Source organism: Hyperolius riggenbachi, chromosome 5 (assembly GCF_040937935.1).
Source record: "Hyperolius riggenbachi isolate aHypRig1 chromosome 5, aHypRig1.pri, whole genome shotgun sequence".
Lineage (NCBI taxonomy): Eukaryota > Metazoa > Chordata > Amphibia > Anura > Hyperoliidae > Hyperolius > Hyperolius riggenbachi.
The window spans coordinates 344,804,078-344,830,265 of NC_090650.1; the positions used below are offsets into that span (position 1 = coordinate 344,804,078).

Consider the following 26,188-nt stretch of genomic DNA (forward strand, 5'->3'; position numbering starts at 1 on the left):
GGTAAAAGTAAAGTGCTAGTCTTGCTTTATGCCTGCAAAGCGTATATATATGAAATTGGGGCCGGTAGACTTGGGTGCAAGATACAGCCGGTATATGGCTGATCCTGCTTCTGCACAAGTCTGAGCTTTATTAATTACTATTCCCCCTCCAGGCTGCCATGGATAGTGGGGGAATAAAATAATTTGTCTTCCAGCGATTTGCTGGAGGCTGAATTGTGTTTTTAAGCAACTTCAGTTTCGTCTTCTGACGGCGCCGACGTTACTCACTGAGCGCCGCTATAGACTGATTCTCATTACAGTCTATAGCGGTACCCAAATCTAGCAGCGCTGAAAAGCACTGCTCTGCCTGTGAAGGGCATAGATATGAATATTTGATTTACCAAGCTGTCTGCTGGGCACAACGGGAGGATGGAGTAGGGCCCTTATGTCCTTAAATGCTGAAAAAAAAGCATTTTATTCAGGAGAATGGAATTGCCCCTGCCATCGCCTCCAGAAGTTGGGGTTGGGGGATCATTTTATTAAAGGATACCTGAACTGATGTGACATGAGATAGACATGTGTATGTACAGTGCCTAGCACACAAATAACTATTCTGTGTTTGTTTTTTTCCCCCTCTGCCTGAAAGCGTTAAATATCAGGTGTGCAAGTGGCTGACTCTGTCCTGACTCAGACAGGAAGTGCCTACAGTGTGATCCCCACTGATAAGAAATTCCAACTATAAAACACTTTCCTAGCAGAAAATTGCTTCTGAGAGCAAGAAAGAGATAAAAAGGGGAATTTCTTATCAGTGAGGGTCACACTGTAGTCACTTCCTGTCTGAGTTAGCCACTTGCATACCTGATATTTAACTTTCAGGCAGAGAAAGAAAAAACGGAACATAGCATAATTATTTATGTGCTAGGCACTGTACATACACATATCTATCTCATTATGTCACATGTCAGTTCGGGTAGCCTTTAAGTTGATTATACTTCTGTGTGATTTGCCACTGGCTAAGGTCAGAACTGGCAACAATATCTTGTTTGCTTTCCCTCTGAAGGAGAGTGAGCCTGGGATGTCATCTCTCTCCTGTGTTCACATTAGTCATAGAACCTGTAGCCTCATATCCGGAAGGCACCAGAATTTCTGGGCCCATTCACACTTGAAATACTCAAACTGGTAGCGCTACTGTTTAGCGTGGGTTATTTTACAGCGGTTAGCGTGGTAAAAGCACTGTACACTCCAGCAATTCCCGACCATTGCGATCAGCTCTGTACCATAATCGCTCGAATTGTGGCAAAATGCTGCAGGTAACATGTTTTGTGATTGTCGTTAATTGCGAAACACCTGTGATCAGAAGCAGTGAGATCACTGCCCTATAGTTACCATTGTGCTAGCATTGTTCTTTAACCATTTCAGCCGCCCAGACGTAAAGCTCACGTCCGGGTGGCTGCTCTGCTGCGCTCCCCTGCTCCTGATTGCGGGTGCGCCCCCGGGATCAGTAAAAGGGAACATGGTTCCCGATCACCGATCCCTGTTCCCCCGCAGAAAAACCGAGCACTCACCTGTGAGGCTTCAGTTCTTCAGCCCGGAAGAGTTTCCACATCCCCCTTGTACTTCCGCTTAGCGAGAAGTACAAGGAGGGAATCCAACAATGAAGGTGGCCATCTTGTAGCCAAATAGTAAAACTACATCTACACTTTTTTTACATTACAATTTACTCATATAGCAACATTAAAAATTGACTGTTTATGTCCCACACCAAAATATTCCCCAAATACAATTTTTTTTTTATGGGAAAAAAAAAACAATTAATAAAAGGACATAAATAGTTAAGGGTCTGAACTTTTTAAATATGCATTTGAAGGGGGTATACTACATTTATTTTTTTTCAATTATAAGCTTGTAAATAGTGATGAATGCAAAACGGAAACAATGAACCTTTATTTCCAAATAAAATATTGGTGCCATACATTATGATAGGGACAAAATTTAAATGGTATAATAACCGAGACATACGGGCAAATAAAATACGTAGATTTTAATTATGGTAGCATGGATTATTTTAAAGCTATAATGGCTGAAAACTGAGAAATGAATTTTCTCCATTTTGTTCTTATTTAATCCTGTAAAAATGTATTTACAGTAAAGTGGCTCTTAGCAAAATGTACCACCCACAGAAAGCCTAATTAATGGCGGAAAAAACAAGATATGGATCAATAAATTGTGATAAAGTTATTAGCGAATGAATGGGAGGTGAAAATTGCTCAGATGCATAAGGTGAAAAATCCCTGCGGGCTGAAATGGTTAAAAAGTGCTAGCTGCTAATTGCCCTAGTGTGAATGGGTCCTTAGGGATCTTGACTTGGGATTCTACATGAAAATATATCCACTGATGTAGTTCTTTAGACTTAAATGACAACTGTGTTGATAGGGATATGTAGGCTGCCATTTTTATACAATACTGGTTACCTGGCCACCCTGCTGATCCTCTAATACTTTTGGCCATGCACCCTGAACAGGAATATGCTGATCAGGTGTTTCTAATATTGTCCGATCTGACAAGGCGAGCTGCATGCTTGTTTCTGTTGTTCAAACACTACTGCAGCCAAATAGATCAGCAGGGCTGCCAGGCAACTGGTATTGTTTAAATGAAAATAAACACAGCCGTATCCATATCACTCACCTTGGGTTCACTTTAAGGAGTTTGTTTAATTCTCAGGTACCCACACTTACAGGGATAAGCTGCTTAACACTACATTCCACACACAGCAATTTCGCTATCTAGGTGTCAATATCACAAGCAATCCCTAAATGCACTGCTCAAAAAAAATCAAGGGAACACAATGTAACTACAAGTCAATCGCTGTGAAATTAAACTGTCCACTTGGGTCAGTAATGGTGTGGGGCGGCATGTCTTTGGGAGGCTGCATAGCCCTCCAAGTGCTCGCTAGAGGTAGCCTGACTATTAGGTACTGAGATGAGATGCTCAGACTCCTTGTGAGACCATATGCTGGTGCGATTAGCCCTGGGTTCTTCCTAATGCAAGATAATGCTAGACCTCATGTGGCTGGAGTGTGTCAGCAGTTCCCGCAAGATGAAGGCATTGATGCTATAGACTGGTCCACCGTTCCCCAGACCTGAATCCAATTTGAGCACATCTGGGACATCATGACCTCTATTCATAAAGCATTACCGCATGCGGAAATGCTCAAAACAGCTGACTTTACCGACCATTTAGCAAAGTGTATTCATAAAAGCTGTTTCCGCATGAAAAGCTGACATTCCTGAGCAGTGCGGGAAATTACTGCCTTGTGCGGTGATTATCACAACACATGTCAATTCATAAAGATTAGAGCAAGAGGAATGGGAACTGAGAATACCGGCTGTTTAGAAAAGGAGATAAGCCAGCGATAACAGGCAAGCTAATGGAGACAGACCTCCCAGGCAGCATCAGTGAGAGCAGAACAAAAAAGGCATTCCGGAATACCCAGGCTGTTTTTTTTGTTTTGTTTTTTACACCTTGGGTACCTGTTTTCAGATAAATTTCACATCAGAAAGCTTACATGTGTAACATTTCTTGAAGTTCTTCTAAGCTGTGGCAATTAAATAGAATGTTTAGAAAGACTAATAGACAAATTCAGAGATGATTCAGGGCAAGGAGAGGCCGTTTAAAGAGAGTCTGAAGCGAGAATAAATCTCGCTTCAGACCTCATAGATAGCAGGGGCATGTGTGCCCCTGCTAAAACGCCGCTATCCCGCGGCTTAACGGGGGTCCCTTCACCCCCAAATCCCCTCGGTGCAGCGGGGGAGCGCTTCCTGGTTGGGGCAGGGCTAACCGCCGCAGCCCTGCTCAATGCGCGTCTGTCAGCGTGTATCTCCGCCTTTCCCCCGCCCCTCTCAGTCTTCCTTCACTGAGAGGGGCGGGGGAGAGGCGGCGATGCGCCTCTGATAGACAAGACTGGAGGCAGGGCTGCAGCCGTTAGCCCTGCCTCCAGGAACGACCAATTCCACGACTAACGTTTGTGGGTGAAGGGACCCCCGTTTAGTGGCGCGATAGCGGTGGTTTAGCAGGGGCACACATGCTCCTGCTAACTATGAGCTCTGAAGCGAGATTTATTCTCGCTTCAGAGTCTCTAAGTAAAAAAAAACAAAACAAAATGCACTTCTAAAGGGAAGTTGGGGCTGCCTCATTTATAGTAACTTTCTCTGCATAGAGAAAATGTATCAACTCAGCCAGCACTGCCAGTTTAGTGCCTTTTATCGCAAGTGTAAACGTTTATGAATTGGCACACATGTCTAAAATACCGATGAAGTGTTTTCGCTCAGCCCTACTGATACCCCCCCCCCCCCCCTCCCTGCAAATGTTTTGTGAATAGAGCCCCATGTCTCATTCCAGTCACCATATTTGGAACAAGTTGCGGATTACCCCCTGATGGGTTGAGTAAATATCAAAATTGTATTTTTTTCCCTAGATTGATATACTTGTTTATACAAGATCCTATGTGGATATATATGTATATTTTATATGTGTGATCAATTTGGTCAGGTGATAGATGTGCAAGTCTCTGATTTGCTAGTCATGATCCCGTGCTAAAGCAGGATGTGATCACCGCAAATGAAAGCTTTGCATATCTATCAGCTGATCAAACCAATCATTCTTCTCCATGGGTTCTCCTAGACATGTCCAACACTACCAAGCACCTGCCCTAGAAGAGGGGAAGAGTGGGGTTGCCTCACTTTCAGAAACATTGGCCTGTACTTCTGGTTTCTGTCAGATGCAGTTCTCCCAAAATTATTTAAAACCATCGGTAATGGTGGAGGCAGCACTGAAGGGTTTTTATGAGCAATTTAATCATTTAGTATTTAGGGGCCCTACATCCAATGACCTTATCACACCAGGCATGAAGAGAACTCTGAGGGCCTGCACGCAAGCTGGAGCCCCATCAATAAATATTAAAGGAGAACTGAAGTGAGAGGTATATGGAGGCTGCCATATTTTATTTCTTTTTAAGCAATACCAGTTGCCTGGCTGTCCTGCTGACCCTCTACCTCTAATACTTTTAGCCATAGACCCTGAACAAGCATGCAGTAGATCAGCTGTTTCTGACATTTTTGTCAGATCTGACAAGATTAGCTGCATGCTTGTTTCTGGTGTGATTCACACCACTGCAGGTAAATGGCTTAGCAGGGCCGCCAGGCAACTGGTATTGCTTAAAAGGAACTCAATATGGCAGCCTCCATATCTCCTTTAACAGCCTTTCCCCGTATACTCCACTTTGGTAACTCTAACCTCTCCATTTCCTTGCAGTCCCAGACCCAATTTTGTTGTTGACCAAAGGGATTTAAAATGTCATGTTATGGAAAAGTAAGCTTGCCACCTTTTGATACATTTCCTTTTTTTTTTTTTTTACTGCCTTTTGAGTGTATTTGGCAGGCCCATCCTATCAACAACTCTGGTATGCTGATCTGTACTGGTGGATGGATTGCATATACTACAGGAACTCCCCAAGGACCCATCATAAATTTGTGGTGGACTGATTATTTTATATTCACCCAAATTAGGTCAATGAAGGATATGCCCATGCAGAGCCGGGACAAGGTCCTCCAGCACCCAAGGCTGAGACACCAAAGTGCCCCCCTCCACCCCTCCCACCCCAGCCGTCACATACTGATTGCTATTAGACTAAGAGGCAGCCCAGGGCCCCCATCTTACCCCACACACACTTAATGTTTAGTTTTCTCTCTTGCAGTCACTGCCATGTATCACCTATTCTTTTCTCTCTGCTTCAAATGCAATAAGGGAATGATTGCTGAGTGAGTTGTGCACTCCCTCTTACACTGTGCCCTGAGGCTGGAGCCTCTCTCGCCTCTGCCTCGGCCCGGCCCTGTGCCCATGGGCGGTAATCTCAGCAAGGGACCAATTAATTCATCCTAAATACCTACACAAAGTATTATATGCCAAAGAGAATGAAGACGGAACCCTCCAAGTCAGACAAGTGTTTTCAATACCTCCAAGATCAAGGCAGGTTCCTTCACATGTAGTACTTGTCCTATATTGCATTCTCAGTGGCGTATGCCAGTCCAGGTAAAGTAGCAAAAATGCTACTTATAGAAAATCTGTAAGGAAAAAAACAAGGGTCCCTGGGGGATAACTTACCTCAGGAGGGGGAAGCCTCTTGATTCTAACAAGACTTCCCCTGTCCTCCTCCGTCCCTTTTTTGCTTTGCCGGGGACCCCCTGAATAGTGGCTAGGTAAATATTTACCACAATCCTGCGCAGGCGCACCAGCCTCTCTTCATTCGGTTTAAGGCGTGTAGCCGAACCCGATCGATCTGCTCTACTGCGCAGGCGCGAGTCCTTTTGTGCCTGTGCTTTGGGGGCGGATATGATCTGGCTCGGCTATTTCCGCGTAGCCCGAAAGAAGAGCCGCTACTGCGCCTGCGCTGGATCCCGGAGGGGTAAATACATCAAGCCTTGTCAAGCTTGTTGGGGGAGTATTCTGGGGAGCCAGCGCTGAATTCCCTGAACCTACAGGGGAGGGGGAAGCCTTATTGGGACCCTGAGGCTTCCCCCTCCCGAGGTAAATATCCCCAGAGGGTTTTTTTAGGTTATAGAGTATTTTTGAAATTAAAGGACAACTGAAGTTAGAAGAATATGGAGGCTGCTATATTTTATTTTAAACATTTCCAGTTGCCTGGCATTCCTGCTGATCTATTTGGCTGCAGTAGTGTCTGAATAACAGAAATACGCATGCAGCTAATCTTGTCGGATCTGACCATGTCAGAAACACCTGATCTGCTGCATGCTTGTTCAGGGTCTATGACTGAAAGTGTTGAGTTGTCATTTATAAAGGGTGCATTATGCGGTTACGTATTAGATGCATTTTCCACCAATGTGCCGGTGTGAACTTACCATTATGGTGTATCTGTTACATTGTTTAAATGTAGCCCTTAGGTCTTTTATTTTCATTTTTTTTTTCATCAAAATAATTTTAAATCAATGTGTGTATTTACAGTATATTCACGTGTTCTACACTGTATGTATTTTTTGTTATGTTGCTTATTTTCTGATATTCATACCCATGTTATATACTCATAGTAATTCATATTCCGAGCCTACTAGATGTCACACTATTATTGCCCACTGAAAACCACACAGTTGTCTTACCCCTGTGGGAGGTGTGCTGATTACATGCCCCCCCTTCTCCACTGCCTCCCATCAGCAGCAGGAGGGGTTTGCTGCAAATTCAGCTTGGCAGAGGATGGCTGACCGACAGCAGCTGCAGAACTCTGGTCCAGATAATTAAGGTATGAATTCCACATGTAAAAGTTTTGTTTTTGTGGTTTTTTTTTTTTTTTTTTGTGTTATATGAAGATTGTTCAGTGGTGGAAAGAAGTGCATGGAGATGTTGCTGGTTGAAGTGTATAGTGTTGGCTTTTATTTGTTCCATATAGTTGAAGTACTGGAGATAGTGGAATGGAGCTGTAGCTTCTTATTATACAATGTATTCAATGCTCGTTGCAGTGTGCTTAAAAACCTTTTATACTTGGTTTTTGTGCACTGCTGGTTTTAGTGAGTTGGAAGAGCTTTGTGTTTTGCTAGCACCAGACACTGCTTAAGTGGTTTTTTTTTTTTTTTTTTTTGCTAGTCAGTTGCAGTGATGGTATGCTTTTACACGTTGTTAATTAAACCGTTTTGGGTGCTGTTCACATGTATGGGTGCCAATGGTGCACCAATTTACACATTAGGCTGTTAGTTCTATGTTCATCATGATTGTATACTGCAGGCTGACTTCACATCTGTACAGCCACAACCCAGCAATTGTCGCCTGAGGGATCAACTCCCCCGTTGGTTGACATCAGTCAAGCATGTGGCTAGGCCTTTAGTTGGGCAGTGCTGAGGATAGCCAGGACTGTGCTATTGTGACCACATATTCAGTGACCCTTATGGTGGCCATACATGGTACAATAAAAACGTTCGATTATCCCGTTTATTCGATCTAAATGATCGAATCGAATGAAAGTTGAAAATATTTTTTTTTCAATCAAGAAATTCGAACGATTATCCCGTTTTTTCGAGAAAAATTAGATCGGACATGATGGAAAAATCTTTATATTCGATCTAACGGAATAATCAAACTAAATTATCTAATTGAAAAATTGTACCATGTATGGCCACCCTTAAGTTGGCTCAATTGTGGGAGTGGACTTTCAGTAAAACTGGACTGATATGCAGTAAATATAGGTTGGCTTTCAAGTAGAAATTGGATAGCTAAATAAAGTGTTGGGTGTGCTGACTAATGGTGGCCATACATGGTACAAATTTTTTCATCCAATCTTACCATTTCTATGTAGGGTAAATTAAGTGAATATACTGAAAGGATAATTTAGGCAGTTCCCTTTATATTACATAGAAATGGTAAGTTTGGATGAAAAAATTGTACCATGTATGGCCACCATTAGACTAGAACAAATGGTTTACTAATCACCGTGAAGTGCTCAGCTTGTCCTCAATGTGTCCAGTATCTGTGATAGCATACATAGGGTGTTTTTTTAAGAACAACTTCAGTCAGTAGCACATGATGGCGTGGGTGGAAATGATTGGGGGAATGATTTTATTTATTTATTGTATTCATAAAGCGCCAACATATTACGCAGTACTGCAACATATTACGCAAATTTGTGGGCAAATTACACCTGTTTGCCCAAAATGACGCCCGTTTGCCCACAAAGAGGCCACCAGGGGATTCCTGAGGTTTATGTGCCTTTAAAGTGACACTGAAGCAAAAAAAAAAATTCTGATGTAATGATTTGTATGTGTAGTACAGCTAAGAAATAAAGCATTAGGAGCAGAGACATCAGTCTAATGTTTCCAGTACAGGAAGAGAGAAACTCCAGTTTTTATCTATGCAAAAGAGCCATTGAGATCCACGACTTTTAAAGTCGCAGAGAGCTCTGTGTTCTGAAGGTTGTTATCTTAACTGTATTTTTTTTTTCTTTTGCAGAAAACCATTCTGGACAGGTCAAAAGTTCACTGCCTGTTCTGTAAAAAAACATTTAGAATGCTGAGTAGTGTGTAAACTGCAAATATTAGAGAATGATGCAATGTTATAAAAAAACACTATATAACATGAAAATAAAAATATGAGAATATTTTCTTTGCTACTAATGTTCTAGTAATTATGTGTACTACACAACCAATTCATTATATAATTTTTTTTTTTCGCTTCAGTGTCGCTTTAAAGCACACATCTGAGGGGACAAAAAAAACACAAGATCTACTTACCTGCAGCCTCCTCCAGCCCCTGGCCGCCAATCTGTCCCTAGCTCCGGTGCCCCCTCCGATGCAGATGCCGACCTCACCAGGTTGGCATCTTCTCCGCCTGCTCGAGTGCGAGGCTGTGCTGCTCACACTCCCGTGGCCGGAAGTGTTCTGCGCAGGCTCAGTAGTTCTGCGCCGCCCCAGTATTTCTGTGCCTGCGCAGCTACTCACACAGGCGCTGAAGATGCTGACCTGGTGAGGTCAGCATCTGCAAAGTAGGAGACCCCGGGACACCGGAGCTGTGGCAAGGGACAGCTAGGCTGCCAGGGACTGGAGGAATCTTAGGTAAGTAGACCTTCTTTTTTTTTTTTTTTTTTTCTTTCCCTCCTTGGACCTGTCCTTAACCTGGTGTTACACCGATTTTATATGCCCCCACCACATTTCTCGTATGTCAGATTTTTTTTTTTTTCCCCTGGTTCTTGCCAATTAACTAGAGACTCCTATGGGAGCCTTTCAGTCAGTAAAATATATTCAGCAGCAATGTTCTGCCGGGGCAAGCTGCAGTTATTTCAACTCTCAGCCATCAGCAGGACATTGCGTGATCTGAGTGTGTCTGTCATAGCTACATTCCTATCCATCCTTTCATAACTTGGGGCTGGGTGGAGTCTTCCTTTTTTAAAATGTACATGAGGTGGCTAAAAAAACCCAATACATATCTGGGGCTGGCTTGGTAATTCCGCCAGCCATGTGTGCTCCTGCAGCCGGGAGCATTGTGAGCCTGTGCAGTATGCTCCCGGTTACGGGCCACGCATGTGCAGTACGCCCGGATTGGCGGAGTTAACAGGGCTTCTAGTGGAGGAGGATGGCAAGGGACCAGTTAGTCTCAAGGGGGCTGGAGGTAGGCCCAGGTATGTATAACTTTTATTTATTTTTTTAAGCCATCTTAGGTTTACTTTAAGTGTAAGTTGTTGTGCAACACAGTTGCAATATAGTTTGAAGGTTTTATAAATTTTTGTATTTTGACATGTTTGGTGTTTTTGTTTGCAGAATGTCTAGAGCTGAAAAAATGAGAATGAGAAATGTAGACAACCATCCTTGCTTAGAGGTTAGTTAATGTTGACCGCTAACATAGTAAAGGCATAACTTTAATTTTTTTTATCTGCCAAAAATGGGCAAAGTTATAATAGTGTAATGTTTAAGCATTTTGTTTACTGCGGTGCTGCTGAGCAAATGTAACCAGTGCTGGGCCGAAATTACGCATTAGCGTAATTACGCATCGTAATTCACTACAAATGCACCGTAAGCGTTACGTGTGTTACGGTATTACACGTAATTAATTACGCGTAGACCGCAAGTTACTTTATTACGCGTATCAAATTACGCGTAAGACCGTAAACTCCTATTGAAATTACACAGTCTGCCGTAATCTCGTAATATTACGCTCCCGTATAATATAAAAAAGCTGCCGACTTTAAGGGTTAATGGCAAAGCCCCCTTAAATGCTAAGAGCCTCAAATTTGGAGAATATATTAAGGAGATCAGAAGAAATAAGAGGGACATTTTTTTTTTCAAAAAGACCTTATAGTTTTTAAGAAAATCGATTTTTAAGTTTCGTTTTGTGGGTGACATGTGGGAGAGGCGGGGAGGGCAGCGGGAGCCGGCGGGACTTAGCGTCCTGCACGGACCCAACAGAGCTCTCTGAGCTACATAGCTCAGAGCTCCCTAAGCATCTTTGAATTTGGGCTCCAAGGAGCCCCATTGGTCCTTAGCAGACCAATGGGGTTCCTTCTGATTTGAAGGAGCCCAAATTCAAAGATGCTTAGAGAGTTCTGAGCTATGTAGCTCAGAGCTCTGTCGGGTCCGTGCAGGACGCTAAGTCCTGCCGGCTCCCGCTGCCCTCCCCGCCTCTCCCACATGTCACCCACATGTCACCCACATGTGGGTGACAGATGTGGGCGGAGTGGACAGCGGGAGCCGGCGGGGACTTGGCGTCCTGCAAGGACGCGTAAGTGTATGCGGCGGCTGATCGGCGAGTGACGTTGGGTGCAGCGTAGTTACAATGTAACAAAGTTGTTACATTGTAACTGATAGAACATTTCCGAGGCTATTGCGAGGGATCATTTATTTAAAGGGACAGGTAAGTATTAATGGTTAATTAAGAATATTAAAGGACTTTTTTCGTGGTTGTTTTTTGTTCACTTAAAATACTTTTTCTAAGTGTTTGTGTGTTTATTTACTTTTAACTCTTAAAGGAAATGGGTAAGTGGTACAAGTACCCCTATACTCATTTCGCCTGGGAGGGGGGGTGGGCATCTGGGGGACCCCTTTTTAAAGGAGACTCCCAGATGCCACCATGAACCCCCCCCCCCCCCAGGAAATCGCGGCCTCCACCTCCACCGCCCATCGGAGGTGGAGAAGAGCCCCTTGTCCTTGGATTGGACAAGGGCTCGGAGGGGGAGGGGAAAGCTTGGCTGCCTCTCCCCTTCCGAGACCCCCCAATTCCTGGACCATGCGGGCTGGTATAGTCAGGGTGCGGAGCCCCACGCGGCCGGTGCTCCGCATTCTGGCTATCCCAGCCTGCATGGGGGACAAGGGGTTAAAGAGGTCTGGGAGGGGGGACCCCACGTCGTTTTTTTTTTTTTTATATTTCCCACACTCAGAACGAAGTAAGTAAAACTCTTCCCACTTGGGGGAATCTATGAAAATAATACACTATTGTTACCTGTGCAAAAAAAAAAACCTGACATTTTCCGCATTTAAAAGACATTTTTGCCCTTGAAACTTAAAAATTGATTTTCTCAAAAACTATAAGGTCTTTTTGAAAAACATTTTTCCTCTTATTCCCACTGATCCCCTTAATATACCCTGGGAATTTGGTGTTCCTAAATTTTAAGCAGGCTTTGCTATTAACCGTTAAAGTCGCCGGGTTTTTAAATGTATACATTTTTCCTTTAAACTTTAAAATCGATTTTCTGAAAAACTATAAGGTCTTTTTTAAAAAAAAAAAAATTTCCTCTTATTCCTTCTGATCTCCTTAATATATTCTCCAAATTTGAGGCCCTTAGCATTTAAGGGGGCTTTGCTATTAACCCTTAAAGTCGGCGGCTACCCAACATTGATCCATGCGTCAACTTTTCCGCTTGGGAGCATGGCCTTACGCATTAATTGCTAGTAGGAAAATTACGCGTAAGACTGTTCCGTAACAACCTGCATTACGTTATTCTTACGCGTAATTGCGTAAGGACCATGCGTAATTACAGACATGAACCGTAGATAAATGTCTACGCCGTAACTGTAATTCCGTAATGCGTAATAGCGTAAAATTACGCATAATGATCCGTAAGCGTAGTTTTTTTCCATTACGCCCAGCACTAAATGTGACAATATGCAATTCAAATGCAAATGTAATGCCCGCACAGATAATTGCTTAGTGGAATTGTAACATAGTAGCGGTACTAATGCTGTTTATAAAGCTGCCATATTTTATCAGAAATGCAGTGCTGTCACTACCTTGAAGAAGGATATGTTTATTATACTCAGAGAAAATTACTCTGTGGGGCTACCGTGGATGTTTTTGTTTTGAAGGTATAGACTCTGCTGTGAAGATAACTTTCTTACAGAGAAGTCACCTAATTGGCTCAGTGGAAACTGAATACCTTTTTTTTATACCTGTTTCCGCCACACGCGGAGCAGTGCGATCACTGTGCCGCACCGAAACTGCAGTTAATGCTAATTAATGGGACCATTTCCATTGACTCTTATTTCAGGTTGTGATCAGATGTGGTGTGGCTCAATTTATGGATAGCATGCTGCAGTTTCCCGCAGTCCGCATTCGGGTCCCATAGGGTTTGTATAGAGCCGTGGCACAACCAGAAGTACGTGTAGTTTTTTTTGTGCGGTGTGGTGATCACACTGCACGGTGGCAAACCGGCCAGTAGAACCGGGCTCTTATGCTGGGCATACACTATTCGTTTCTTCCTTATCAATCGAGCCGCTGATGGCTCGATTGATAATATCCAACAGGTCCGATGACCCGCCGGATCAATTCCCCGCTAGATCCCCGTGGGCGGACAATAGCGGGGAATCGAGCGGAAGATGAGGAAGCACCCGCAGGGACGAGCGGGAATCGATCCGGGCGCCAGTGGGGACGCGGCGGGAGTCGATCCGGCGGCTAATCGAGCCGCCGGATCGCATCGTGTATTCCCAGCATTAGGGAGGGAAGAAGGTGCAGATTCTCTACCTTGAAAATCAGAAACTAATTGGTAATCCTTTTTGAGAAAAGAACTGATTGTAAATCTGCAAACGCCTCATAATCGTCTGATAACATAAAAAGCAACAATGTCTCTTTTCCCTCCTCGCTCCTTAAGCTGGCCACTAACTGTCCAATTTCTAGCGGAAAATCATTTGAGCGCTCAAATTCTGATTGGACGAAAAATCGTTCACTACACCATCAACTAACCAATCATTGCTACCTATCACGACCACTAAGAAAATCCAAATTTTCATTCGACGAAAATTCATTCGGGCGACATTTTTTTCACTCGTTCATAATCGATTGTGCCCACCAATGGAGATTATTTACAACCAATCCGATCAGAATTTCTGATCGCTCTAACGATTTTTCGCTAGAAATTGGACAGTTAGTGGCCAGCTTTACCCAGCTTCCTCCAAGACAGCAGAGCCATACAGAACACTGGGCTGCCCCCCTAGCCTGATAATCACCAGTAAAATTGGATGCCTGTAAGTTGCCAAGTTTACCTCTTCCATGTAGTATGAAAGCTTACCTACACAATCTGAGGGCAAGTGGATTTCGAATACTATGAACATGGATATCTACATGGACATAGTAAAATTGGCCATTCATTGGCCAATCAAAATTGGATATCTGTATCAGGCTTTAGGAACACAAGCCTGACAAGTTCAAAAGTCCCTCCTGCCCACTCTTTCCTCAGTTGTTATGTTTGCACCACCTGGCTCACCAGCCAGTTCTATTCGTCTAGTTGGACGAATAATTAGCAGATTACCGGCGGCGGGGAGAGGAGCATCGGAGGAGGACGGCGGGGGACATTACAGCTGCAGCGGGCTGATAGAAGCCTCGGGTAAGTGTTAGTTTTAGCGGGGTTTTTTTTTGTTTGTTTTTAGGTACCAGAGAACCCCTTTAATATTTATTAGGGCATAGCAAGGTTTAGTTCATAAGAGTAAGATAAATACCTTTATTTTTAGGAAAGTGATAACTCTCTAAAGTGCTTGGATGTCAACAACTACCAAAAAGATAAGTGCACAGAGTTCTTTATCAAATACAAAGAATGCAAAAAGTTTTGGGTAAGTGTTTTTCTTTTATTATTATTATTTATTGTTCCAATATAAACTTGGAGTATATTAAAGCGAGCCTGTACTGAAGAAGAGCATTAGAAATAGATACTTTAGTAGAGTGAAGCCTGTGAGTCGTCTTGATGCCCACCATTCGCATGCAGGTCTCCTCTGAACATATCAGACAAACTCCGGAGATGGTCTTACTTATGCTCCCATTCATGTACAAGAGGCCATCCTGTACTAGTGTGAGTACAGCCCGCAATCACTGGGAAGGGGAGGTGGTGTAGAATGTATAATCTCTAGTCACTAGCCACAAAAGGGTACCTGTCCAAAACTAAATTTTAATAGACTAATCAAAAACCGTTTGACTGGACAGGAATGTGTACAAAAAACACAATTGCTAACTTCCAGTCAGAGCAATATCCTGCCTCTATCTGGCCAGCAGACGCTAGTCAGCCAATCAGGTGCACTGTCATACACCCCTTGCCTGCTGCACCATACCTAGCAGGAATTACATAGATTAACATTCAGGTGGGAGGCTTCGGTTGGACGCAATCGTGAATTGCGTCGTTTACAGGGACGCCCCATGTAGGCACATCTCCTACACGGTCCCCTCCCTAACCACTCACCTGTCAACCGCATCCTAGAAGCTGCAATAAATAAATTTAAAATCACAAACACTGGTCCACATGACAGCCCAGGGGCCCCAGGTCTCTCTCACTCACTGGGGCCCCCAAACCACCATGCGACACCTAGAGGAAAGTGCGGGCAAGCCCTGGACCTCTCACCTCCTGGGGCCCCTGGGCTGTCATGTGGACCAGTGTTTGTGATTTTAAATTTTATTTTTTGAAAGCTTCTAGGATGCGGTTGACAGGTGAGTGGTTAGGGAGGGGACCGTGTGGGAGATGTGCCTACATGGGGCGTCCCTGTAAACGACGCAATTCACGATTGCGTCCAACCGAAGCCTTCCACCTGAATGCTAATCTATGTAATTCCTGCTAGGTATGGTGCAGCAGGCAAGGGGTGTATGACAGTGCCCCTGATTGGCTGGCTGACTAGCGTCTGCTGGCCAGATAGAGGCAGGATATTGCTCTGACTGGAAGTTAGCAATTGTGTTTGTTGCAGTTGGCATTCAGTTTAGAGGTGGTGGGGTGAGTTCCCTGGAGGTGAGAGGTCCAGGGCTTGCCCGCACTTCCCTCTAGGTGTCGCATGGTGGTTTGGGGGCCCCAGTGAGTGAGAGAGACCTGGGGCCCCTGGGCTGTCATGTGGACCAGTGTTTGTGATTTTAAATTTATTTTTTGCAGCTTCTAGGATGCGGTTGACAGGTGAGTGGTTAGGGAGGGGACCGTGTGGGAGATGTGCCTACATGGGGCGTCCCTGTAAACGACGCAATTCAGGAATGTGTACAAAAGGCAGATTTTATTAGACAAAAGTTTGACAGGTGCATCTAGAAGTATCAAAATTGGTGAAGCTAAAAAAGCAACAGCGCTGCCGTCATATTAAAATACAGCATGCCTGCACATACCACACAAACTCAGATCTTGGGGTACCCCAGTTTAGATCAGGCTATCTAAAGTCTCAAGTCTATAAAAGGTAAACAGAACAAGTGCAGCAAAGCTCCATATGCAGCCTGGAGGGAAACATGCGAAGCAACCAATCCAGCAGCTAGCAAAGCAGCCAGCAGGTGAATCTGCACGCTCAACTCCCAAGCACATGGATGGTTGCAACATGTTCATAGATCTTCACCTCGCCATGAATTGCAGCCGACAAAGGAAATGAGCATGAAAGGAGTGGGGCCCCTGTATATACTTGCGTATGAGATGCGCTAGCACCAGCCGAAGTATCGTTGTTCCAACATGTAGGCAGCTCTTACATCCCAGTGACCGCTGAGTAGAGCGAGAGGAGAGGACCTCGATGGCGCTCAGCACAGCATGTGCTCAATGCTGGTCTCACATGCAGAGCTGCGCAGAAGCTTCCAATAGTCCAGGGATGGCCTTGGCAGCAGCCGCAAGTGTCACCCAAAGCGGCTTAAGCGTGTCCTGGTGCGGTAGAGAGACCCGGTTGGCAGGCAGCAGAGATTCCGACTAGTTTCGCCTGGTATATCCCAAGCTTCCTAAGCTTTCTTAGAACTTGAAAAAAAAACACTCCCATCAACCACTTTGTCCTTTGCTACAGTATATCTACGTCATCTGTGGCACCCTCCAAGCCACAGCGACGTAGATATACTGACCTGCTTGCAGCCCTGTTGTGCAGGAACAGGTGCGCTTCAGAGCGCACCTCCTGGCACTAACAGCTGCAATACTAATTGGCTACAAGGGAACATTTTCCCTTTCACCAATTAGTGACCCCCCCCCTGCGGATGAACGATCACCGCTGTAGAAAACAGCGTGATCATTCATCTCTCCCCCTCCGTGGTCGGATCTGCTAAAAAAAAATAAGAAAGCAGCCTGACTCACCTTTTCTTGTTCCAGCGATCAGCCTGCAGCCCGAGCCTCAGATCCCCGCTCTGCACGCAGCCCTGTGATTCTGAATAGTCGGGTCCCAGCTTGATGACGTCATCAAGCCGGGACCCGGTAACCGGCATCACAGGGCTGCGTGCAGAGCGGCGATCGGAGGCTTGGGCTGCAGGCTGATCGCTGGAACGAGATAAAGTGAGTCAGGCTGCTTTCTTATCATTTTTAATAGCGATCTGGCCACCGAGGGGGCTGCCTGGGGGGGGGGCGCATCTGGCTGGGTCTTATGGGGGTGTGTGGACCCCTGGTGGGGGGTAAAATGTGCAGCTGGGGGGGGATAAAGTTCGAGGGGCCACATCTCATTTTTTTTTTTTTTTAATTTCAAATGTATAATTTTATACTGGGGGCAGATCTGGCTATAATGGTGGGGGGGGGGGGGGGGGGGGGGGCTTAATCCTGGGTGCACCTGCAAATCCTGAGGGCGCATCTGGCTATAATGGGGGACCACTATTCCTGGGGACACATATGGACACATGAGGGGCAGCAATCCTGGGGGTACATCTATCTATTCTGGGAGGTCCCAAACACAGAGGACACATTGGGCTATACTGGGGGTGACTGATATTGGGGACACATCTGGCTATAAGGGGGGGGGGGTCTGATACTTGGGACACATTTTGCTATCTATACTGGGGGACATAATACTAGTGACATGTTTTTATCTCCTGTGGTACTTTTTATTTTTAAACTGGAATTGATAAAAACTGAGAAAAAATGCATTTTTTTCATTTTCCCCCTCTTTTTTTCCCATTAAAATGCATAGAAAAATGTTTTGGTCTAGGGATAAAATACCCGCCAATGAAAGTCTAGTTTGTCCTGAAAAACGATACCTAGATCATTTAGGTGTCATGAGTAATGCTACGTACACACATGCGACAACGATCGTTCGTTAAGAACGACGAACGAACTTTTAATTGATGAAAGAACGACCTAAGTAAAGGTAGTTTTAAAATGTGTGTAACGATCTGATCGTTAGAACGAACGTTACATCACAGAAAGCAACTATTGCGCCTGCGCATAAAAATGAGAAGTTCCATGGAGAAATAGTGAAATGCGCATGTCAAGCCTAGTACGAACGATCGTTTCCAACGATGTACTACTTTTGCAAACGATCGTCGTTGGTTAAAATCCGCCAAGACAGAACTTTCTTTTGTAGCGATTTGGCTCGTTCGTCGTTTGCCTTAATAGTCGGTGGTTCGTTTTTTGTAACGATCGTCGTTGGTAAAGATCGGGGAACGATCGTTACAAACGACTATAGTCGCATGTGTGTACGCACCTTTAGGATAAAGTTATGGCTGATTAAATAGGGACATAGCTAAAACGTAAAAATTGCTCTGGTCAATAAGGGGAAAACCAGGTCTGGATGCGAAGTGGTTAACTTGCATTAAAATCACAATCCTGGTAAAATCATGTGGTTATTATTACTTTACCGCGATTTTTAATTTTAAGTCAATAGGAGCATTTTTAAAAAGCTCTCAGAAAGCACTTAGTGTGTCTGTGCTCTGAGTGTGCAGTTCAGCTGTCTATGTGGAATAGCCCTAGCCTCTTTCCTTTAAGGATAATGGGCTATTTTAACTCTATGGCCTGGTGCACACCAAAAACCACTAGCAGATCCGCAAAATGCTAGCAGATTTTGAAACGCTTTTTCTTTTTCTGTAGCGTTTCAGCTAGCATTTTGTGGTTTTGTGAAATGTTTTTGGTGTAGTAGATTTCATGTATTGTTACAGTAAAGCTGTTACTGAACAGCTACTGTAACAAAAAACGCCTGGCAAACCGCTCTGAAGTGCCGTTTTTTTCAGAGCGGTTTGCGTTTTTCCTATACTTAACATTGAGGCTGAAACGCATCCGCAATCCAAAATCTGCAGCAGCCCGGGAGTATGCGTTTCTGCATAACGCCTCCCGCTCTGGTGTGCACCAGCCCATTGAAATACATTACCCTAGCGGCTCTGCACCCGCAAGCAGATCGCAAACCGCAGCAGAACCGCTCTGGTGTGCACTAGGCCAATGAGTGTTTCTATTCACTGCCCATGTCGGTGGAAGTTGAACTCCAGACACTTCCTATGAACTAACTTTTGGGAAGAAACATTTTCAATTATGATTTGCCAATTACTGACCAGTTTTACCACCTCCATGTAGTATGAGGTCCAGCAGACTGTGAATAGTATGAACAGATTGTGTAGGTACATGGAGGTGGTAAAATTGGCCAATCAAAAGTGGATGTGTGTACCAGGCTTTAGTGGCATAATATGGGGCTGATTTGCCTGCCAGTCTTTGCCCACTATAAAAGGTGGGTCTACTACAAAAACATTTGTATGCAAATTATTTTGGAACTAACCTCCTCCACACATCTCAGCTGTAACGAGCGCATAAATATGCATTTGTTTTTCTAAAAACTTTCTTAGTTTGAGCATTTGCTATCGTTTTTGTTTTTCTTTTTTTATTTAGTTTCAATTAAGTTAGGTTTTAAATGGTTTAAAAATCGTTTCTCCATCTTTATTTGCACTGTGTTCCAACTTTTTTGCAGTAGAGTATTGTATAGTTTTGGCAATCAGTAAAAGCAAAAAGTTTTGAATCAGGATTATACCATTTCTTGGCTAAGGCTCGGTCCAGTTGCAGATCGGATCCTTTTCAAACTGATCAGTTTTCTAAAAACTGATGCAAAACTGATCAGTTTCTCAAAATGTTGTCCTTTTGTGGCATACGTTTCCAGTCCATTTAAATGTATGTCTTCTCTTCATGTGTGGTTCTATTGAATAATGTTTTGTATTGATGATGATGATGATGATGTTGAGGGAAGAAGCAGGCAATCCGGTTTTGCCTGTTTTGTGTGCAAAAGTTCTCTGTGTAGAAGAGGTAGATTTGTATTTGTGTAGCTTTTTACCCATCCCTCCGTGTGTTCAGGGTCCATGAAAAACCTGCAAATCCGTGTGTAAACCGACCCTTACATAGAAAAAAAAAGCAAGCTTTGCCCCCCAAATATCATGGTTATGGCTCACGCACTTGTCTGTTTTTAAGGTCTTTATGCTTGCTTTTTTTTATTTTATTTTTTGTATTTCCTGTTTTCAACATATCATCATCAAGAACTAACTGTTCACTTGCTACCTAATATAGCCCACTCCTTTACGGTTGCCACTATGACAAGATACTCGGTATTATTCACTTTACCATTCAGTGGTTTTAATCTTGTGGCTGATTGGTGCAGTTCCTCTCTGTTACACACTATGGTGATGTCTGACTGTAAGCCAAGTATTTTCCTCAGACCTCCCTTTTTGTAATTTTCATATGATTAGCTTGGGATTGTTTAGACAGTGTAAAATTACTGTGTAGTCATTTCTGACCTTAAATATCCCCCTCCTACAACATTAAATTCTCAAAATCGAAAGGACAGCTTTCAGCTAGAAGCAATGCACCTTTGATTGTTTTGAACGATTGGTAGCAAAGCACTGGTCTCTGTAATCTCCTGTTCAGACCTTTTACTATTAAAGTAATACAAATCTGTAGCTGTAGAAGATCTATGAAACACCAAACACAAAATTGCAAGTGGATGAGGTTTGCTTTATCAGTTTGATTATAGTAAATCATTGAGAATTAATATACAGAACTGGAAAATCCAAATGGTTTCAGTTAACTCACTGGATCTGGTAACCACATTTGTTCTCTCTGCACATGTGGGGTGTATGTCCACCTCTTAACTCTCTCCGACCACCTCCAATTGTTTGGCACACCTTCCAAAGATACAAATGCTCCAAATGGCATAAGAATACCTTCAGTTTATTGTTTAACCACTTCGGGACCAGCACCCTCTGCCCCCTTAAGGACCAGAGGGTGCTGGTCCAGTAAACCGCCGCTTCCTGACGAATCGCCGCTAAAATCCGACGGTCACACCGCTCTGTTCCCGCCGCAGGCTGCTCTCTCTGGTCAGGAGCTGCTTTCATTGGCTCCTGACTCTGTCACTCCATGTAAGCCAATGGGAACGGCTTACATGAATGACAGGGCCAGGAGCCAATGAAAACTGCTCCTGCTCGGCTCGCAGTGCTCTGCGACAGCGGCGGGGACGCACGGTCAATAGGATGTAGAGTTTACGTCCGGTCAGAACCGCAGCGCCCCCTGCCCGCCGTAGATTTATACTGCGGCGGTCCACCGGTAGTTGAAATTAAATGCAGTTAAAAACTGTTTGCATAAAAATAGTGCACATACACAGGACTAAGTTCCTGAGCTCCCAGGCTGCATAGTTCAAATGTTCCACCTCAGACCGCTATGGCACAAACAAGCAAGATCCTACGTGTTACCGACGTTAATGCGTCCGGCTGACGTTACAGCATTCCTCTGTAACTCCACCCAATGTGTTTTGCTGTCATAGCAACACACGAGAGGCAATTGAGTCTAAGGCCCGGTTCACACTTGCGGTTTTGCAAAAACCGCACCGGATGTCCGGACCGCACCGGAGCCGGATCGGACCTGAACCGTACGGTTCCTGTCCGGATCCGGTCCGGTTGCATACGGTTTCCGTGCGGTATGAACACGGTTGCGGTCCGGATCCGGATTCTAAAAGAGATAACAACCTGTATAAAAACAAAAAAAAATGTTGGGGTCTGGGAGGTCAGCAGAAGGGGGACCTGTGGAATCAGGCCCTCCGCTGTTTAGCACTCACCTCCACCTCCAACATGCTGCCAACATCTCCAGCTCGTGCTGCTCCACTCCAAAATGGTTGCCCATGTGTCCCCGATACAATATCGCCGCAACAATCCTCATAGGAAGTGGGGTAGAACATCCGGATTTTTTGCCAGTGTGTTGTGCGCTCTCCGGTTCTCATTGGTTTCCATTGGCCGGATGGTGCAGTCCGGCTCCGCCCCGGATACGGCTGCCGGAGGAGCCGGACCAAAAAATAGCGCATGTTGGAACGGACACCGGAGTCCGGCTCCGGTCCGGCTCCGGTCCGGACGAAACGGACACATGTGAACCCTGGCATAGACTTACATTGCTATGCCGTGCGTCCGTTTCGTCCGGCCAGCATGCGGTGCGGCTCCGGCACGGCTATTCCGGATAGCCACCGCTAATGTGAACCGGGCCTAATGGTGGGATGCCTTTTAAACATTTTGTACACCATAATTGAATTCCAACTGCACAGCCTGGGAGCCACCATCCTCCGATCACACAGATCTTCAATGCTCTGTACAAATACAGACTCCTAACTCTGAATCCAATAAGCTTTTTAGGCTAAGCAGCATAATAAATATATACACATACAGCCTTCCTAAATAAAACCTATACATTAAATTATAAAAAGTACAAAGTTTTTAGTTCTTGCTACAAACCTTTTTAGCCAACCAGGCATATGCTACATATGCTATATGAGGTGGAAGGTAAACATCAGTTGACACATTTGTAATGTCCCTAACGCCTCAAACACTGACCTTCTCTCTCTTCACCCTAAATACCCCCTAAAGTACCCAAATCAACACAGCTTTTATTGGAACCATGATTTCTCAACTGCCACCTCATTAACCTGTTTCTATTGCCATTAGCAATTAGCTTAAACTAATCAGTTTTCCAAAAACCTTAAAGCGGAATATAACCCTGCATTTCAACTTTGCTCTAAAACATTATTTACAGTATATTATATGCAACCAGCATTTTTTTTTTTACTAGACCAGCATTGGAAGGGTTACACAGGGCTTTAAAGTTCCTGGAGATTTCTACAGACGCATCAGAAGCTGACATAGATACATTTTGTTTACATAAATGTATCTAAGTGTTGAATGTGACTCACTCTCTCTGACTGAGAAGGAGCTGGAGGACAGCCAAAGAGTGTGTAACATTTCTCAATAGATACATTTAACTAAATAGAATGTAACAATCTGAACTGATTAATAATAATAATCATCTGAACATTTGTATAGCGCTTTTCTCCTGTCGGACTCAAAGCGCTCAAGAGCTGCAGCCACTGGGACGCGCTCAAGAGGAAGAGAACTTCTGCATATCTCTCCACGGAACTTTAAACCTCTGTGTTTAACCCTTCCAATGCTGGTCTAGTAAAAAAAAAAAATGCTTTTTGCATATAATATGCTGTAAATAATGTTTTAGAGCAAAGTTGAAATGCAGGGTTATATTCCGCTGGTGGCCGCTAACGGTCCAATTTCTAGCGAAAAAAATTGTTCACTACACCATCAACGAACCAATCTTTGCTTCCTATCTATTACAACCAATCAAGTAAATAAAAATTTTGGTTTGACAAAAATCCAGTCGGGACGATTTTTTTTTTTTTTTTTATAATTGTTCAGAATCGATTGTGTCCATCAACTGAGATTATTTTCAACCAATCTGATCAGAATTTCTGTTCTCTCTAACGATTTTTCGCTAGAAATTGGACAGTTAGTGGCCACCTTTAGATTGCTCTCAATATTGAGGCAAAGTTGTTCCTGTGTCCCCATATTGATGATCCACTGGGTCTCCTCTTTAATAGATCCCTCTATTCTTCTGACCATTTAATTACCTTGTGACTTGATTGTATTTCTTCAGTGGCTGCTTGCTGACCTATCACTGGTAGATTAGTTTCAGGTCTATAGTTAACATTAGTCGGAATAAGTGGCTGAGCATGTGGCATATAGTGGTAGACCAGGTGTGTTGCAAGTGACTTCTAGTTTAAACTTCATTAACAGACTTTGGGCTCTATTCACAAAGCATTACCACATTCGGCAATGCTGAAAATGGCTGATTTTACCGATCATCTTCCCAAGTTACAATTCACTAAACCTATCTCCGCACAGAAAATCACAGTTCCCGACTAGTGAGGTAAATTACTGACTTGTGCGGTAATTACCTTTAGAAATGTCAAATGACAATTCACAAAGCTTTTTGCATTTAATTTACCGGCCAAAAGTGTTCGTTTTTTTTTTTTTTCCCCCAGCTCTCAGTAGCCGATAACCTGCCCCCACTACTAGGAATAATTCTATCCAGCTGATTGTTAGATACCAGACAGGCAAACTGTGGCAAGTACGCCATTGGTAATAAACAGAAGCCAAGTGCGTTCCTTTAGGCTACTTACACAGCAGGACGTTGCGTTTAGGGGACGTTGTAGGGCACATAACGTGCCCATAACGCAACGCCTGGTGCTCTCTGATGTGGACGTCAGAGTGAGCCGCGTTGTGCAGCTCACTCTGGCGTCCGTGATGCCGTGATGCGTACTCTTGGACGCATGCGGCATCACGTGGTCCCGCCCGGCCAATCTCCGCACAGAGCGGCCGCTCCAGGAAGTAAACACTGCACGTCACACCGTGCAGTGAATATTAATTAGCCATGTGCCTGGCCGCTCCCCACTCCTCCCCAACACTACTGAGCATGTGCACACAATCTAACGCGGCTTAGCCGTGCATAACGCACAGCATGCAGCACTCAACGGATGTGCTGCGTTACAATGTAAAGCAACGTGGGCACTGTGAATGGGCTGATTGATTTTTCATTACTGTGCGGTGGGGCTGCGTTACAGGCTGCACTAACGTGCGCCTGTAACGTCTTACTGTGAAAGCAGCCTTACAGATCCTGAGGTCGTTCAACTCTGTGTGAATCCTGAAAGATCTTGGAGAGAAACAAGTGTTAAACTGCCTCTGCTTGCCTCAAGGTTCACTGCCTTACCTATAACAGATGGGGTTTTAGTTTTTAGCTATACAATCCTTCTTCTTTTTTACCACCAGCATCTAACTAATTTTTTTTCTATTTTTTTTTCTTTGTTTCAGCATGCAATTGTGATTCAAAGAAGAAGACAAGGTATAACTCCAGTCATGCCAACAGCTGAAGAAAGGAAACATATATTGGCGTCATATGGACATGTGCCTTATTAAGGAAGACCATCATTTTTGTGCTCCTGGTTTTATACTGGTTTTATTTTTTTGTTTGCACAAAACATCTGTGCAGTCCATATACTGAACAGGTTTTATTAAATGTTTGTTGGACTTTATTTTAAGTTGTTTTGCCTTTATTTAACCCTGGCAGGCCTTCAAACTACAGCAAAAAGTCCCACACAGGTGGCGATTGCCTGATGCCGTGTGCTTGCCGGTTGCTTGAGCAATTTGTCAAAAAAGCACAAACCTTCCCTCCTAGCAGCTTTCTGGCATCCTTTGTATGGCTCTCAGCGTGTCTCCTCACCCATATTAGGTCAGGTGACACACCAGGAGCTGTGCATTAATGCCAGAAAGCCGAAGGGAGCTGCAGGAATAGTAGAAGACAGTGCCTGGAGGCGCGGTAAGTATTTCCAACCCTACAATGCCCTGCAAACACCCCCAAAGCACTGCCCATGTTATCCCCCTCAGGCATGCCAGTTGAGAGTTCCGGATGCCTGAGTTCTGGATAACGAGGACTTTGCTGTACCCCACCCCTCACCTCCCTGTAAAGGATATTAATTTTTGGAATTGGAACATATCCATTTTTCATCTTCATTTCAATATATAGAGGCAATATAAACTTGTGGTTGTTCAGTGAATTGAGATGGGCCATTGCCTCCAGTGGAGTACACCCTGGCATCCTATACCTGGTAAAATTGTATTTTTGCATAAGCAGTTTGTCTCCAGTTACCGCAAAACATCTTTAGAGCTCAAACCAAGTGGGAAACCCATACAAACACATGGAGTGGAAACACCATGCAGATCGTTCCCAGGCCCAGATGTGCTAGTAAATGTAAAGCATTATGGCATTCTTTTATGGATGCCAATTAGCCTGACCCTCGGCCATAGAGGTTTGTGGAGAAAGAGTCCGTGGGCCAGATTTATCAAAGCAATTATGAAAGTTTTTCTTCTTTCCTACCTATTTCATCACAATTGTAATCTGCATGTGTTCTGAGAGTAAATTCTATTCCTACAAAATTAGAAGACTTTTGCACTAGTTTTGCATGAATTTTTAGAAATATTGTACAGTTAGAACAGTGCACAACCAATCTGCTAATCTGTCGTAGAAATGAAAACTGGTTGATAGCACTTCTAAAACTTATGCAATGCTGCCACACTGAGGAATGAACTGTCAGCTTGAGCTGTATGTGATGCTTTATTCCCCACATGACTGAATTAATATTCTCTCTAACATCTGTCGGTTTCATCTCTGACTGCTGCTGTTTTGCCGTTAAAATACTAT

At 44.0% G+C, this 26,188-nt stretch overlaps 1 protein-coding gene across 2 annotated transcripts in view; it reads left to right on the plus strand.

Annotated features, from left to right (window-relative positions):
* Positions 1-25,022, plus strand: part of CHCHD7 (coiled-coil-helix-coiled-coil-helix domain containing 7) — a 46,917-nt gene extending 21,895 nt beyond the window's left edge. The window contains exons 3-6 of one of the 2 annotated variants that reach the window (XM_068237412.1): positions 7,080-7,288; positions 10,290-10,347; positions 14,466-14,564; positions 24,802-25,022. In XM_068237412.1, coding sequence (XP_068093513.1) covers positions 10,291-10,347; positions 14,466-14,564; positions 24,802-24,906 — 261 coding nt within the window. In that variant the 5' untranslated portion in view covers positions 7,080-7,288; position 10,290 and the 3' untranslated portion in view covers positions 24,907-25,022. The remainder of the gene's footprint in view (positions 1-7,079; positions 7,289-10,289; positions 10,348-14,465; positions 14,565-24,801) is intronic. The other variant, XM_068237411.1, reaches the window with a different exon arrangement.
* The last annotated feature ends 1,166 nt before the right edge of the window (positions 25,023-26,188 follow it).